The 18,719-nt window shown below is 34.9% G+C and overlaps 1 protein-coding gene across 1 annotated transcript; it reads right to left on the minus strand.

Moving 5' to 3' along the window:
• Nucleotides 1-641: 641 nt before the first annotated feature.
• On the minus strand, nt 642-3,343 carry LOC149536406 (uncharacterized). Its single transcript, XM_089806281.1, has 4 exons — nt 3,305-3,343; nt 2,519-2,607; nt 2,271-2,355; nt 642-2,120 (listed from the first exon to the last, which is right to left on the minus strand). Exons 1-4 carry the CDS (start codon nt 3,341-3,343, stop codon nt 642-644), a joined length of 1,692 nt encoding a protein of 563 aa, XP_089662407.1.
• Nucleotides 3,344-18,719: the final 15,376 nt, after the last annotated feature.

Consider the following 18,719-nt stretch of genomic DNA (forward strand, 5'->3'; position numbering starts at 1 on the left):
TAGTGGGGTGTTGTACAATGTATACAATATATATGGAACTTGAAATATTAGTAATGAAATGATGTTTCAGAATAACATACCAAATTGAAATACTTGAACATAATAAAACTGCAACATGAACCAGAACCATTAAGCATTCAACATAGTAACTTAGTACATATAGTAACATTAAAAATCAAAGTTCAAATAGAAATTCAAGTACTCTTCGAGACACCAGAGTGGTTGCAGAATGGTAAAGATGGGGGTGCTCAAGTACTCGGTATGGGAATGTCAGGTACTTCAAGGTTTTGTGGTTCCTCCAATTTCATTGCTATTTTTTAGGGACAGGAGGTTCTATATGAAGTTTTTAAGAGGGTATGGGATTATTTAATCTTCTTTCTAGTAAAATAGGAGCCCCTCTTTTATACCTCTAAATTTGAGCAAGAAAAAATAAGGTAGTTAGTTCCACATGTCAAAAATCTGCACACTTTATCATTACCAAAACTGAAAATGATTTGCTAAAAAATAAAATTTATATTATTTTTCCTTAAATTTAAGACGCAAAACTTCTAAACTGAAGCACAGTAAAACATTCATAAGAATGCTCGCCTTAAAATTTTCCAAAAAGAACTGTTGAATTTATATTATGGGCTAAATTATCTCTAAGCCACCAGTCTCTCTAAAGCTGGATAAAAATGCAAAAACCTCAAGATAACAAAAGAAATAGTTCCAATTACCTCTATATGTTGTTGCTCTTCTTGATATGCCTCTGAACTTTCAACAGAATCTTGCTTGAGAGATTCATCACAGGAAATATGAGATTTTTCTTTCAAGATTTCTTCTTGCCTATGCACACTTTCCTTCCAAGATTCAACCTTTTTCCTTAAACTTTGAGCCATCATGTCCAATTCAAGGACATGATCTCTTTCTTGTCCAGAAGCCAACATACCCTTTGAGTGTTCCCCTTCATTGATTTCCCACACCCTTTTAACAAAACCAAGCAACTTGAAAGAAAGCTGAACATTCTCATCCAGCAATGGGAATGCCTGAGCTTGCAGAGTATGAAGGAAATCCCAAAATTCTTGATCAAGTTTGATCAATCCAATACTACTACTTTTCTCTTTACTTCTCACCCTCTCAAGAAGGCTGTCATTGTTCTTCCTCAGAGCTTCAGTTTCCAACCTGCAATTCTCTAAATCCTTGCGTAACCCATGTTCTATACCAACCAATCTGAGTTGTTCCTTCTGTAGCTCGATAATACGAACATCTTTGTCTTTTTCTTGTGGATTATTATTCACATCATTGTCTAATTGTAACCACAATCCTCCAATTGTTGTTTCCTGATTTCTACAAAGTCTATGCAATCTAACAACTGATTTCTGCAACTCAGAATTTTCCCTTTCCTTTTCCCTCAAGATTCTCTTGTTTGAATCCCGCTCATCTTCTACTTGTTTAGCCTTATTGACAGATTCTGAAAGGATTTCCCTTAATTTCATAATCTCATCCTCCGCATCTTTAAATTTGTTTCTCAAATCATCCATAACCGCGGTTTTTGCATGAATTTCCTCTTTATTCAAAGAAGAAACTTCTCTTGCCAATTTCACATTTCTTTTCCCCAAACTTTTTATTCTCCCTCTCATCTTTCTCTCGTCGGCCCTAATTTTTTCCAGAACAAAAGCCCATTCATTCGATCTCCTATCAATCTCCTTTTCTAATTTTTTCTGCAGATCATTCTTCTCAATATCCAATATCTTTGTTCGAGATTCCAACTCTTTCTCAATCAAACTGAGGGCACCAATTGCCAGAGATCTTTCTTTTTTGCGGCTCTGAATTTCAGATGAAACCCTAATTGCTAAGTTCTTTTTTTCTTCACATACTTCTCTCAGTCTTCTCCACAAAAAATCTGCATTTTTCTTCACAGAATCGGATCCGGTGCGTTCATACAAATCCATCGATTCTAACTCTTGTGAAATCAATACAACCTGTTCTTCAGCTGCTTTGGCTCTTCTTTCCAGACCTTCATCTGTATCTTCTTCTTTTGTACGCTCCTTCTCTTTGGCCAAATGACTTCTTTTTCTGCTAATCTTCGATTGAGACAGCAGTTTCCATGAAAATAAACTCCACACAACACCAGCAATAACCTGTAAAAAAACATAAATTCCATATCATTTCAACAAACTTGTTAATGCGTACAATGTTCTTGAAAAATCTAAGGTCGGTATTTAAATATGGGATTTAAACTAGTTGATAATGTAGTTAACATGTAAATAGGTGAAGAGTGTATGTCTAACCAGTAGAATCCACAGAATCCAGTGAAATCTGTTGAAATAACCCTCTAAAACCTTCTCCATGTTCAACTGCGAAGCTTTTACAAAACTACGTATACAAAACAAAAATCGCCTCAGTTTTTTTTCAAATAAACCAGAGGTGAAATGATATGCTACTGTGAGTTTCTTATATTAGTGAAATTTTCCGACCGACCAGCTGTTTCTAAATGATATGCTGCTGTGAGTTTCTTATATTAGTGAAATTTCCCAACCGACAGGCTGTATGCTGCTGTGAGTTTCTTATATTAGTGAACTTTCCCAGACCGCCGGCTGTTTCTAAATGATATGCTGCTGTGAGTTTCTTATATTAGTGAAATTTCCCAACCGACAGGCTGTATACTGCTGTGAGTTTCTTATATTAGTGAACTTTCCCAGATCGCCGGCTGTTTCTAAATTTCCCGCTTGATTTTTACTATTTTCGCGCTCAATTTTTGCGCTCGATTTCTTTTTAAAAAAAAGGGCTATAATATGGATTTATAGCTTTTTTGCATTTTTGTGGGGTGTATTTTATCCTATTGCCTAGGCAGATTAGGAAGACCTAGTGAAAACTATCTAAACTCTTATTTTATAAGAAGTGTAATTTATTTATGGATATGTATTTACTATTTTGTGTGGAAAATCGTCACTCTCGTAAAAGATCTTTTTTTCTAATGAAAAAAGTATTGCTAAAAGAATTGGAGTAAGATTTGGAATTAGGATAAAGCTAGTTCTCGTGGAATAGGCTAAATCTTAAACTAAAATAGAAAACATAGTAAAGGGGGAATGGAGTTTTGAAAAAAAATAAAAATTTGATTGTCTCCTTGGTAATATTGATTGTCTCCTTGGAGTTTTGAAAAGATCAAATAGCTGCCAGCTAACCATCGACTTCTTGAAGAAGCCCAATTTCGTCATGTAGTGACAGTCGTCTCCTAGTAGGAAACTATATTTGTTTTGTCTTATAGTGACAGTTGTCTCCTAGAAGGAAATTAGATAGCAAACCAACCTCTTCCAAAACCAACCTCTGGGTGGATCACTTTGCGTGGCCCTGAATTCTGCATCGTTTCAATCTCGTATTACAGCCTATTCGTGCCTTGGCAATCAAAGGGTTGCCCAAGTGAAAGACAACACACAATATATCCCGCACAATTCATGTGAAGTGCACTCAATTCAATATAATTGTTTTCCTTCCTCTTCTGCCCATTCGCCTCGGCATGCACCCAAGTTGAAGTGCTCACGGGACTAGACATCAGACATTCGTTTCTGAAAGAGTTATGCTGAAAATACTTATACATGTTAGTCATCATTTAAACATTCAATATCGCTTTTAATTGTTAAACTCTCACGCGTTTTGATAAACATATTTGTTACAGCTAGATTACCAATACATTTGCATCTGGTTATTGGGACAGTTTTATCATGATCATCTTTAAACATCAACTGTTTAATTTAATACTTTTAATATAAAATCGAAGCCTGAGTGTGTGATCATACCTGTAAAGAATCGAATACGGCAAATTAGATGTTTTTCATAATAGCAAACTGTCTTACGGTTCTCTCAGGTGGTAGTTCTCTTGTTTGTCTTTAGCACTAGCCGCCCTAGGGTTTCTTGTGAAGGTGATTCCGTAGCTTAAATAGCAGCCTCTGCTTTGTTTTTAGACATGCTGACTAATTTGTTTGTTGTTATGCACATTTGGTGAAGGGACAAAACCCCCACATATCACCTCTGCTCTACTGTGTATTGTGCGAATTCTATTTTGGGTCTGCAATATCTATAGCTTGAAATAAACTGTTAAAGGATTCTATGTTTGATAAGAAAACTGCTGCTGTTTAAAGATTTTGTGCCAGTTTTTTATGAATGAATCAGAATTCCAGAATTTCTTAGTGAATCTATGTAAGCATGATTAAATGTTTGAATGGTCTGATAGAGTTCAGTTTCATTTCTATAACCCATAGTAGGTAAGCATACTGTTTTCAAATTTGATAGTTTAAGAGAAACAAAAGATTCAGATCATTCAGCCATTCCCGTGAATTTGAGGTCACTTGGCCTGGAAGGAAGTGCTGCCTACCAACTGTGCAAGTTTTGTCTTCTTGCAGGAAGATTACAGAAAAATCAGATTGCTGCCGACTGCCCAAATTTCTTCTTGCAGAAAATCAAATTTTTGTTGTCTTACTTCTGTTTTATATCTTCTAGCGACTCCTAGAGAGAGGCCGAATAATGTTCAACTGTGAAATTTCCCGACCGACTGGCTGTTTCTAAATGATATGCTGCTGTGAGTTTCTTATATTAGTGAAATTTCCCCACCGACTGGCTGTATGCTGCTGTGAGTTTCTTATATTAGTGAACTTTCCCAGACCGACCGGCTGTTTCTAAATTTCCCGCTTGATTTTTACTATTTTCGCGCTCGATTTCTTTTTAAAAAAAGGGCTATAATATGGATTTATAGCTTTTTTGCATTTTTGTGGGGTGTATTTTATCCTATTGCCTAGGCAGATTAGGAAGACCTAGTGAAAACTATCTAAACTCTTATTATATAAGAAGTGTAATTTATTTATGGATATGTATTTACTATTTTGTGTGGAAAATCGTCACTCTCGTAAAAGATCTTTTTTTCTAATGAAAAAAGTATTGCTAAAAGAATTGGAGTAAGATTTGGAATTAGGATAAAGCTAGTTCTTGTGGAATAGGCTAAATCTTAAACTAAAATAGAAAACATAGTAAAGTGGGAATGGAGTTTTGAAAAAAAAAAAAAAAATTTGATTGTCTCCTTGGTAATATTTACCTTTTAGTTTAGAGGTTTCAAGAAAGTAACTTTCTAAAAAAAATTAATTTTAAACATATATTTAAAGGATTTTTCATTTTATCTTAAATTATTGTCTTTATCAAATAATCAAATATGAAGTGCTATTTGAAATTAATTATACCATTTTTTTTCACATTTACCTCTAATACTTTATAGACATTTAATTAGCTATTTAATAGCGATGTGGTAGATGAAGTCCTTAGACTTCATTTTGATAGAATTGTCCTACATCTCTAAAACATTCATTTGTCGATGATTAATTAACAAGAAGTATGTTTTTGGTTATCATAATACAAGACCTAAACTTTTTGTTCATAGTTATCTAAATGTTTCTCAACCAAACAAAAACCTATCACAATCATTCGTTGTGTTTTTAACCTTCTCTAGCTGTGATATTGTTATTAGGATTTAATTGTGTAGTTCTTGAGTCAAATTCATTTGACCCATGTTTCATGAGTAGTGATTCACACATGAATCCATCTCCCATGAGAACAAATGGCACGCTTAGAGCTCATTAGATCTAGGTGATGCTAATAAAGGTGAAGCACTGGGACTTCCTAAGAGGTCACCCATCCCAGTACTACTCCAACTTGAGCATGCTTAACTTTGAAGTTTCCTCCTTGGTTAAACCCACTCTTCTTGCAACCCCATTGGCAAAACCTTCACCAAGTGTTGTGCTTTATGAACCGTTCATTAGAAAGCCCCTTAAGCTCATCAATTGATAAGTAGGAGGTATTTTCCATTACAAGTCAAATTGTGACATTGCTATCATGATTTAACCATTTAGTTTTTGAGTCAAATTCATTGACCCGTGTTTCACGAGTACTGATTCACACATGAATCTATCTCTCATGAAAATAAATGGAACACTTGGCACTCATTTGATCTAGGTGATTCTCACAGACGTGAAGCATTGGGACTTCCTAGGAGGTCACCCATCCCAGTACTACTCCAACTTGAGCATGCTAAACTATGGAGTTTCCTCCATGGTTAAGCACACTCTTCTTGCAACCTCACTCGTAAAACCTTCACCAAGTGTTGTGCTTTATGCATCAATCATCAGAAATCCCCTTAAGCTCGTCAACTGACAAGCAGGAGGTATTTTCTATAGGAAGTCAAACTGCTATTAGGATTTGATTGTGCAGTTCTTGTGTCAAACTCATTGACCAAAATTTTTTTTTTTTTGAGTCTTCAGCTCTTGGTTACTATTGAAAATCAACCAAAAAATTCACTCAAAGTAGAAAACTTAAACAACATGCATTATGAATACCTCATTGTAATGTAATTTCTTATATGTATAACATTAGAAATGCTAAGCAACCTAAACCTATGAATTATTTTCCTACTTCCCTTTAACCTTCTCAACACATGTTTCCTTTTGTGCCTTGTCTTCATTAACATTTTGTAAGGAGTATGGTCTTATTGAGAAACTTTATGCTACTCCAACTAAGGCCTTCCTTTGGTAATTGATTTGATGTTTACTTGCATATCATGGGATACTTTAGAAAGTTGTACAAAAGATAGTTATTCTATATTGTGTGAAACCAAATTAAAATGATGTAGAATCCTTGTTAGAGTTCACAAATAGAACAAAGTTGGATACTAGCACTTGCACTAGAAGGTGCAATATTTACGTCAATAGGAGCACCAAGATTTTGAGTATTTTCACCAAAATAAAATATCACAGGGTAAATGCAAAAAAGAAACATGTAACACCCTACCAAGGAACCCAAAATAAATTAACCTAAAGTTTCACTAAGTTTGTCAAACATATTTTTTTTAAGATAACAACAACAAGAGATAATATAGCAAAAGTAGTAACTCACATACATACAACCATCATAAATAGATTTACATCTCTTACGAGTCCCATGACATTGAATCACATATATAAATAAGTTTTATTAATACTGAATCCGATACACAACAAATCCACATCAAAGAATTATTACAAGTACAATTCCAATTTAATAATATATAATTACATAAGATGCCACTTGGAAAAATCAAAATGTATAATTATCCATTGTACAAGTCACAAGGTATGAGAAGCTCAAAGAATATACATCATCTCATAAGATCTTTGATAAATCAAGTATAATATAACAAAATATAACTATCCAACCGAAATAATGACATCTAGTTGTTGCATCTCAATGGTATAAGAAACATTACCACCTAACCTCGTGAAACCTAAATGGCCTACTCCCACTATGTTGAGGAGATAGTCTCAAGTCCCAAGCAAATATCAATCCACAAGTCATAACCAACATTTAGGTCAAGGAAATACCTGATAGAAAACTATCTCAAATTGTACCAAGGCACTAGCATCATCTAGTAATCCTAGAGACAACAAAGACACATAGGAAATCTACCATGTAAGTGGGCAAGTGTCTGTTCTAATTTATAAGTAGGAAGTATACTTCTAAGGGGGGACGGGGGTGAATCAAAAGTACCAAACTTTAAGCTATAAAACTTTTAAATGAAATCAATACATGCATGTAACATTTCTAATTAACATGAATGTAAAGGCATGCATGAAAATAGATAACACAATATTTGATCACCCAGAAACCCTCCAAAATGAGAAGGTAAAACTGGGGTGGGGTTGACACCCACAACTTATCACTATAGTAATATGTAACTTGTCAATTTTACAAAGTTTGGCCATCAACAATGGTCTGCACTGTGAGAGGCCTACCCTATTAAAGGCTCCAACACCCTGTTAAAGGTGCACCTGTCTAAAGGATTTACAAAACATTCACTTGGAATGTCACCCTGTTAAAGGATTTACAAAATGGTTGTTAAACCAACCTATCTTCATATGATTTTCATTCTCCTAATACAATTTCTAGAAAGTATAGTAGAATGTGTTGACCTAATCACTTACAATCTTCAATTGTTGATTTCAAATTGATGTTCAATCCATTATGATCTGATCCTCTTTGATCTAATATGATTCTGTATGAAGTGCTAATACTCTATTATGATGTTAACTGATCTAATAATTCCCTTGTTTTACTAAGTCACCTTGAATGTATTCATCACCCTTTTTTTCTTCACTCTCTTTCACTCTGTCATTCCTCTCTTTGATTACTTGAATTATGGAGCTTCATCCTTCTTTAAAAGGTTTTCATGACTTAGGGTTAGGTATGAATCTACGGCTAAGATTCATCCATTTTGCCTCTTTAGCATTGCAATTATTTGATTGGTTGCATGTAAAGTACATAGGTAATCTAATAGATTTGATCTTATCTTTAAGATTTGAAATTTTTATATTAGTTGTCATGCAACATGATTTGTAACTGAGTTTGTGAATGCACAAATTCATATGCCAATACTATGTTACTTGGAACTTGTTGATTACCAATGTTCGACACATATAGAAATTGTGTCCTTCTTGGCACCTATAGTTTACTCTGCACATATACTAGCTTAGCCTCTATTAGTCACTCAACAGTTGAAACTTGCTCTGCACTGTCTATTTGTTCAACATTTGAATGACTCGACACATATTGAATTTCTAGATTGGCACATATTGTAACAAGGCATCTATATTATACTCAGTATCAACTTAGAAAGTTTCTTAAGTGTGTTGACACTCAATTGTCAAAGCCAATCTGAGATCAACAATCTCCCCCTTTGACATGAGTGTCAAAAACACCTAAGTATACATGATGAATCTAATCTTTTGGAGTATAATATACATTCTATTCAACATATATACAAAACTTCAAAATTGTTCAAAATTTTGTAAAGGACGTTATACCTCAAAATTTGTAACTCCCTCTAAGTTGATGCACCTTAGCCTTATCCAAAACTTCTCATGATGGATTTGTCTCATGCTGATTCTAATACTCTTTATTGATGCCTTGCCTTAGCATTCTTTCTCTATCTGCTCTATTCTAACTCTTCAAAATTTGTAACTGCCCCTTTCACATATCTTCCCTTGTAGTCATAGTTTCCTTTTGGCTTTTCTATATCTCCCCCTTTTTTGACACTTATGTCAAAAGTGTCTATACATTAACTAAACTTTTTGCCAAAAAGGATCTGTTTTCCTCCATTACTATCCTTAGAGCAGCATCCCAGTTTTATAGTGCCACTTCTAGTGATTTAATATAGATGACTAACTCTACTGCAAGGTGAACTAAGCCATCTAATGTGGAAAGATTAGGATCTTTCTTCAACACATTTTCTACATAGGTTGGTTCCTTTTACAAAAAATTTATGTGTGGGGTTATGGAAGATTCTATCTAGACTAAACTGGCCTTGATGTTTTCCTCATCTGCTATTAATACAGATAATTCCTTCTAAGTGTGAAATGTAGTGTGAAAATGCTTCTCACTTTCAGCTGGATCTCTTGGTAGTTGCATAGTAGATAACTTCAAGTATTTTTCCAAGCTCATAATCCTCTAGCTAGTTTCTTGTGTGAAGATGGAAGGATCACATAGCTTTTTTTACACTGAGAAAATGTTCTTAAGTACTTCCTTCACTTTTTCAATATTTTAAGCTAGTTCAACTTGTGAAAGTACAATTTCAGTAGAGATTTTCTCATTTACCTTCACCAAAAATTTCTTTTTTGACCATTCTAGTAGTTTGACATTTGTATCAAGGTCTTTATTTTGCACCTGGTCTACTATATTTGAAAGTTGTTCCATAATTGGTCTTGTTTCATCAGGTATTTGCAAGTTGAAGGCATCTAGAAAGATGTTCTTGATTTCACGTAAAGCTTGCCTTTGCTTGTACTCATTTATGAGTATGTTCTGCTTCTTTTTTCTCTATAATGCCTCTTGCATTAGATTGATCTACTCAAGAGTAAGATTATAATAGTCATACTTGGGGATGACTATGTCCTCATCTAATGTAGGGTCTCCATAGTAAAGTACCCTTGCTACTCTTGTTGAGCTCGAGCCTGGTGCATATATTTGTAGTGGCATGGCATCAATGCTCAACTTCTGAAGCATTGTTGGAGTCCTTGTTGTAGGAAAATTTACCAATGTTTGTATTGCCTCTTACTCCTTATCCTTAGAAATTTCCTTGTCCTCTTTAGATCTTTCCTTATCAATTATTGTGATTTGTGGGTCTGCACCTTGTACTTGTGTTGTAGAGACTGATGTATCCATCTATCTTGTTTGCTCCTTTGTAGGCTCTTTCTCCTCTGCACTATGTGTCTTTTGTTCAGTCATCAAGACTTGAACTATGGAGTCAACCTTTGATGATGTGTCTACTGCTATTTGCACTGTTGGTTGTCCACTTGTGGCTGTAGAGATGTGAGAAGGTGGTTCTTGTGGATTCACCTTATCCCTTGTTATTTCTACTATAGCCTTTTTTAGTTCTTCCACATTGACCAACACTAGATTTGTACACAATTGTACTTGCAATGTAGTTTGGTCAAGAATCTTTTTGAGATCCTCTATAGTTAGTGGATTGATGTTCTAACTAGAGATTTTAGGAAAATCTTGCATGGTTATGGTATCTATAGGTGTGGTGGTATGATGTGGAGGGCTCAAGGGTGGCAGTTGTGTGTCTTGCACACTCTGTTCTTATTGTTGCTCCTCAATAGTTGCCACTTTATTTGTCCTTTGTTGTGTCTCCTCCACTATGTCTTTCCTTAACTCTTTCTCTACTTCCTCCTCCTTGTCATTCTCTTCTTCTCCTTCAATGTCTTTATCTTCAAGGGGATCCTCTTCTCCTGGTTTCACTGTGGTCAAACCATATATCAACTTCCATATTTTTGTTGATTTATTTACAAAATCTTCAATGTTATTTTGAAGAATGTTGAAGGCTCTACACTTGGGAGAGAATTTGATGCCATGCTTTTTGCTTGCCTTTGTGATTTGACCTTTTGTGAGCTTAGGAATTACTTGAGCCAATGTTGACTCGCTTATTTCTTTCTCCATATTAAGGCAATCATGGCATTTATTTTCAATAATTGAATACAAATCTTTTGGTATTGAGTTGTCAAGTTCAAGTGGAGTTGTCTTGAACTTGGACATCATGGTGTCGATAGATTCTTCCACCATGTTTTGCTCTTCTCTAGATTCTTCCACCATGTTTTGCTCTTCTCTACTCAACTTACCAAAATCAACACTTTTCAAGCCAGTCAAGTCAGCATTATTCTTAATATTATCACAAATGTTCTCTAAATTGGATTTAGATGCATGACTTACTACTCTACATTGGCTAATGTCTTCTGACGTAGTCTTCTCTTCATCAGAGTCAAGTTGAGAAACATATTTTCTTCTCAAATTTTTCTTTGTTGGCTTTTGTTGCTTTGTTGCCTTCTTCTTCTCTTTGGCCTATACTTTGACTTGTTGAGTTATTTCCCTAGTGCTTGCTCTTGTCATGGGCTTGGCAAGGGTTTGCTTGGCAACTTTCTTGGGCTTTGTAGCTGGTTTGGTGGTAGTTTTTCTTTTCTTGAGCTAAGGTTTATTAGGTACTTCCTTGGCTTCCTCTTCCTCAATGCCTTCTTCTATGTCTTCTCTCATGCCTTGTGTCAAGCCAAGTGGCCCTTCATCCTGCTCTCCTTCTTCCTCATCATCCTCTTCACCTTCACCAAATCTTGCCTTTAGCATCTTCACTAATCTGTCTTTCTTTTTTGAAACTGATGTTGTCTTCAATTCCATCTCCACCTTAGATCTAACAACATCATAAGTGCCAAAGGGTTCATTTCTTTTATCAACTTATTCTGCAAGTAAAGTTTTTATTGCTATAGAAGCTTCATCAATATTGATCTCATAACCAAGTGGCCTGAGCCATCTAACTCTTGGTACAATTACTTGAATATATGTATAATCTATATCAACCAAGAAATAGATATCATTGATGTGCTGCTCAACTAAGGAAACATGTATCCTAAACCTCTATTTCATAGACTTCTTAAAGTCTTCAAAATAGCTTGTCAAAATTGTTTCAAAATTTGCCCCATCTGCTCTATGTATTCATTGATCTATACAATAGCTGATCTATTTTTTTTCCAGCCTATCTTGCCAAAAGAAGGGAATTCATTCTAAACATAAAAGAATATGCATATCAAAATTGATCCAAATTTGCATTGGGCACTCTTGGACCTTCTTGTGGCTCCCAAGTTCTCCATGATTTGTTGCAGTTGCAGCTCGACTAAGTCATATGTATGATCCTTCTTCATAATATTATATCCCACATCAACTACAATGTAGGGAACATTGTTCAATCTTCTTGATTGATAGAATTTTTCAGAGATAACTTTAACAACAAATTCTATGAGAGGGTCCTTGGTTGTTTCTATTGTCATACCCCTCTTATTCCATTGAGCACTAGTGTTCTTTTCAATAACCTCTTTGGAGTCACTTCTTAAGGTCTTAGGTTGATCTAGGGTTGGATACCCTGTGACTCGGTGAATGATTATCTTGGTTATCTTTACTAGTCCTCCATTTAACCATAAGAAACCATAATGAATTCTACTTAGAACAAGTCTGATCCATTTTGTTTTAAAGACTGTAGGAAAGTGTAGGGCATGGGTAAGTCCCCTTTTCTCAACTATGTTGTATTCTTCCTTCAACACTCCATTGTCACATAGTTTATTGTATGCTTCCCTAATCTCCATGTCTCCTATCCCTCCTACTTTGCAATTGTAGAATTTGTGAATGTCTTGAACCATAACTACTTTAGGGGGAATAATGGATAGTGTGTTGGCTGGATCGTTCTTGTAGGCTACCTCAAGGATTGGTTTGAATTTTGGCTATTTTACTTCCCTTCTAAGTAGTTGAACTCCAAATGGCTCCTCATCCTTGGGGTTTCTAGAGCTAGATACCATTTTTACAAACTAAGGTTTAACGAATTCAAACATTGCATAGCTCGGCACTCGAATAAATACCTTTAGATCGATGAAATTGCTTTGAATCTCTACTCAAATTTGTTTGAATGTTTTGCCTTCGCTTGAAATCACTTCTTCACTCTACTCATTCTTTGCTCTATGTTCGAATGATAAAAATGGCTGAAAAATCAAACAAATACCCTTCAATACCTAGCATTACATGCTTAATGCTCATACAGTTGTTAACTCAACTTGTATGCATTTTCTTGAGTTACTTGGCATCAGTGCAATTTTCCTTTTACTCGGGAGCTAAAGGATTTAACCTTACTCGACATCAACTAGCATTATTTTACTTGGCAGCAACTAATCACTCAGCTTCCACTAGTTTTGTCCAACAACTCAGAACATACTATGATTTCACTTGGCAACTGAAGGTAACTTTTCATACTTGGAAACAATATGAAATCTTTTGAGGATAAACCTGCATCTTTATTCATGCTATTCATATCCTTTCCAGTACTCACTTGTCTTGGAACTGATGTATAATAAAGCATTGTATATCAGTTCCTCATACCTTCTTTTGCTTAGTTGGATGAAGTGTGACCACTTGACCTTTTTGGTGTAATGATCCCTCCATTGGATGTGCTACTTTCATATCTTATTCATCTCTCCTCTGATGTGTTCAGCATCAACTTTCCATTTTCCTTTGTTGAACTCAGAATTGGGTGCCTTTGATCTTGTTGGACAATACTTGTTGATGTGTCATATCTTTAGGTAGTTGAAACAAGTAGTTTGACTCAACCACCTATTGTAGTTGCTAATAAAGTGTGTTCTTGTGCAATTCTTAGGAATATGTCCATATTCTTGATAGTAGCAACAACTTTGCCTAGTGTTGTAGTCCCAATTTTAGTGATGTCCATGATTATTTGTCTTTGTTGGTTGGTTTGGTGTCCACATAGGCTTGGATCTACATTCAAAGGCTCTATGTCCATACCTCTTGGAATTGTAGTAGTAACCTTCAAATCTTGGTGTCTTGATGGTTCTAGTCTTGCAGTCATGTGCCTAATGACCTTGCTTGTTGCACTTGTGACACTGACCCATGTTTTTAGGTTTGTCATGCTGATTGACATTCTTGCTCCTACACACATTAGAGGTATGTCCCTTTTTAGCACAAAAATGACAAGTGGGTTTTGTGTTCTTACCTTTGTCACTTCTTTCCTCTGCAGTTTTAGATGACTCTCCTTTAGTTCTAGTGTATCCTAGTCCTAAAGTGTAATTACTAGATCTTGGTGATTTTAGTAGTTGTTCAAAGTACTTGATGGCTTCATTAGGTTTGTTGAAGCTTTCTGCAATTTCTTATTCTTTTCTCAAGTCATTTTGTAGTTGTTCATTCTGCACCTTCAGTGTGGAGATTTCAATGTCCTTGACATTCAACTCATGATGAGCATTCATCATTTGGCTTAGAGTGTCTAGCTACATGTTGGAAACTCTTGTAAGCTCACTTAAATTTTTTGCTAGTCTATTGGCAAGATTTCTCTTGTCATCTTCTATCATAGCTTTATCTTCAATGACTCTCTTCTTTTTCTTAGTCACTTCACAAAGCATCATGGCTTGTGATTCTTGTTCAATCTTGAGAGTTTTAACCTCTTCTGCTTGAGTTGTGTTCTTCTCCATTAAGTCTGAAATTGTTGCATCATACTCCTTAGAATCTCCATTGGCAAACACTTTTCTAGTTTCAGTCTCCTTGTACGGTGTATCATTCTCAGCTATTGTGATGCCTTTTCTTCTCTTTAAGGATTTCCTCACTTCCTCCCTAGCTTATTCTAGAGAATGTAGAATGAGATGTATTTCAATCTTATGATTCTCTATAATCTTCCCAAGCTTGTAGACATTTATTTCTAGATCATTTTTTCAAGTTGTAATGCTTTTCCTTGTAAGAACTTAGCTCTGATACCAATTTTTGGAATTTACAAGTACGAAGTATACTTCTAGGGGGATTGGGGCAGGGGTGAATCAAAAGTACCAAAATTTAAGCTATAAAACTTTTAACTGAAAGCAATACATGCATGTAACATTTTTAATTAACATGAATGTAAAGGCATTCATGAAAATAGATAACACAATATTTGATCAGCCAGAAACCCTCCAAAATGAGAAGTTAAAACTAGGGTGGGGATGACACCCACAACTTATCAGTGTAGCAATACATAACTTGTCAAGGTTACAAAGTTTGACCATCAACAATGGTCTGCCCTGTGAGAGGCCTGCCATGTTAAAGGTGCAATTGTCTAAAGGATTTATAGAACATTCACTTGGAATGTCACCTTGTTAAAGGATTTACAAAATGGTTGTTAAAACCAACCTATCTTCATAGGATTTTCATTCTCCTCATACAATTTCTAGAAAGTATAGTAGAATGTGTTGACTTGGTCACTTACAATCTTCAATTGCTTATTTTAGATCGATGTTCAGTCCATTTTGATTTGATCCTCTTTGATCTTATATGATTCTGTATGAAGTGCTGATACTATTTTCTAATGTTAACTAATCTAGAAATTCCCCTATTTTACTAAGTCACCTTGAATGTATTTTTCACCCTTCTATTCTTTGCTCTCTTTCACTCTATTATTCCTCTCTTCAATTATTTCAATTATGGAGCTTCATCCTTCTTCAAAAAAAATTTGTGACTTATGGTTAGGTATGAATCTATGGATGAGATTCATCCATTTTGCCTCTTTAGCATTGCAATTATTTGATTGGTTACATGCAGAGTACATAGGTAATCTAATAGATTTGATTTTATCTTTATGATTCAAAATCTATATATTAGTTGTCATGCAACATGATTTGCAACTGAGTCTATGAATGCACAAAATCATATGTCAATACTATGTTACTCAACACTTGTTGATTACTAATGCTTGGCACATACAAAAATTCTGTCTTGATCGGCACCTATAGTTTACTTAGCACATATACTGGCTTAGCATTTATTAGTCACTGGGCAGTTGAAACCTTCTTGGAACTATCTATCTTCTCAAGATCTGAATGACTTAGCACATATTGAATTTCTAGCTCGACACATATTGTAACTCGACATCTATATTATACTCAGCATCAACTTAAAAAGTTTCTTAAGTGTGTTGACACTCAATTGTTAAAGCCAATTTGAGACCAATAGTGTCATCACATGAACCAAATCTAAGGTTACCCTAGCAGCCTCTCTAGATCTGGCCCCCTAGTGTCCCTACATGGCATTAGTATCCTTTTGTACATACAAGGCGTACTAGCAAAGCAAGGTTACAACCAAGCATTCTCTCTACTTCCATCCTAGCCTATACTAGCACTCAAGACATGGGCGAGGAAAAACACTGACTCTTATTAATTTATTTTACTCTCATTTAATGAAATGTTATCACTTATTAAAACAACTTACAATGCATTACCTAGGCAGCCTCTTTAGGGCTTTGACCTCCATTGTAAGCCACTTCCCAATGTACACACATAGGTCACCCACCCTAAGCTCATAAAAAATACATCTTATAAAATCACAATTTTCACCTCAATCCTTTACAAGCAACTAGAAAGCACCTAAAGACAAATCACAACATTCACCTCAGTCTTATGCAAGCAACTAGAGCACACCTATAGATAAATCACAATAATCACCTTAGTCCCCTATACAAGCAACTAGAAAGCATCAAAAGATAATTGATTGAAAACTTAAAGGTTGCACTAGAAAATCACACCATTCACCTCAGTTCTACACAAGCAACTGGAAAGCACTAACAACCATCTAATCAAAACTCATCATAAAAATAAGTAAATACATCACAATGGTCGGGTATAAAAGATTGTGACCAAAATATACAAAACATCATCAGAGAACAAAACTCCCAAGCCTATGGTAAACATCTTGATTGGTCAACATACTAAGTCAAAACCTAAACCCCAACATGAAAAAAACATACATCTCTGCAAGTGTAGTTTCATAAAAGAATTTTATTTTGGAAACATAAGAGTTTGATTTAAACTAGAATTCCAATTTTCATTTTCATAGTGTCATATCCAATGAAATTCCCAAGTCCACGGGAACCTCAAGAGACTCAATAATCCATTAAAATTCATTTAAATATAAAACCCCATTTTTATATAAAAATGAACTATCAATTTAATAACACCAATATCCATTAAATTTCTCTAAATTAAAAAATATTATTATATTTTCAAAATTTAAGGATACCCTTATATCCAAATCTTTTAATAATGATTATTAAAATAAATATAAATTATTAAAATAATAACTTAATAAATTATCAATAAAATCATACAAATTTATTAATAATCGTACTTACTAAATTTAATGATATAGTAAAATTTATTAAAAACTATTAATAAGATTTAATTTTAAACAAAGTATTTAGTAAATTGTTCCCTCTGCCTACGAATATGCCGAATGCAAAATTTTCATTTATCTATTCAAGCCCGAATCGAGGGCACAGGGAAAGAAGGAGACAACCTAGGAAATTTCACGTTGTCGAAGTAGGAAGACAAGGAAGCTCTGCTGCAAACCGAAGTAAAATGCATAACATAAAATATGGTAATAAAGATGCTAGGTTCGATATCCCCACGGCCAACAGATTCACAATGCTGAATAAACCATCAGTGAAACCTATCAGCCTTCGTCAGGAAGGAGGGCTTCAAATAGTCAAAATCAAAGCGAAAGGTCCCAGTGATTGCAAAGACCACTATGGAAATCGTCCCCAATTGCCAATCTTTATGGTAGATCAGCTGGATAAACAGATCAAGGTATTCAATATGACTAAATATGTGCTTCCAAAGACATTCGTATCTGAGCCCTCCCAGAGGAATGCCTCTCATCCTCTTAGCCTTCCAAATTTTGAATCTGATTTAAATCAAGCTTCTCCCCCATCATACATACCTCCGCACAGATGGTATATCCATAACACCCACTCCCCAATCCCTAGTTATTTTCTAGCATCGCTGCGGTCAAAACCCTGTGATAAACCTATTCATATCACCACTAATGATGTCAAAAATTCTTGGTTTGAATGTCAATCGAGAGGGGTATTTGCAATATGGACTGGCCCTCCTAAAGATATCCATCCCCTAATGGAATGGCTATCAGGTAACTGCCAGGATCAGGTAAGTATTTTCCACCACTATGAGAACACTTTATTTTTAAAATGTGAAGAAGAATCGATCAAAAATGAATTTCTTGTTGTTTTTGACTATTTCTTTAAAGGTTATTGTGTCAAATTTTTTGATTGGTTTCCTAATTTCCAAATAGATAGGGTGGATTGTATGATCTCGTTATGGTTTTCCATGTTATCTCTTCCTCTAGAGCTATGTGATGTTGATATCATTTATGAGATAGGCTCTGTAATAGGAAAAGTTATTGCTATTGATGCTTCCTTTTTTAGCTGCAACAGTATAAAAATTCTCATTAATCTAAATATTAATCACCCTTTGGATTTTTAGAAGAAAATTATTTCCAAGAAAGCTTCTTATGTTATAAGCTTTCAAGCTTAGAAAGGGAATATCATCGATATATTAAAATCTGACATTACACATAATAACAGACCTAAGGTCCTTCCCCTCAACTTGGACCTCAAGGAAAAATTTCCAAATCTAAGCTCTAAGTTAATCAACAGGAAAAAAAATCTAGGAAAATAGAGCCTTCATCCAAATATCCAGATAGGTCAAGTGTCTCAGACAAAATAGAGGGCTCCATTGAAAAGCATTATTGCAGACAAGACAGAAGACACACCAATAGCCACAAAAGTGGACTTAATAAAGGACTCAAGACTAAGGGAG

The sequence above is a fragment of the Cupressus sempervirens genome, chromosome 10 (genome assembly GCF_028749045.1).
Source record: "Cupressus sempervirens isolate cs-2001-9-10 chromosome 10, ASM2874904v1, whole genome shotgun sequence".
In the NCBI taxonomy this organism is placed as follows: Eukaryota; Viridiplantae; Streptophyta; class Pinopsida; order Cupressales; family Cupressaceae; genus Cupressus; species Cupressus sempervirens.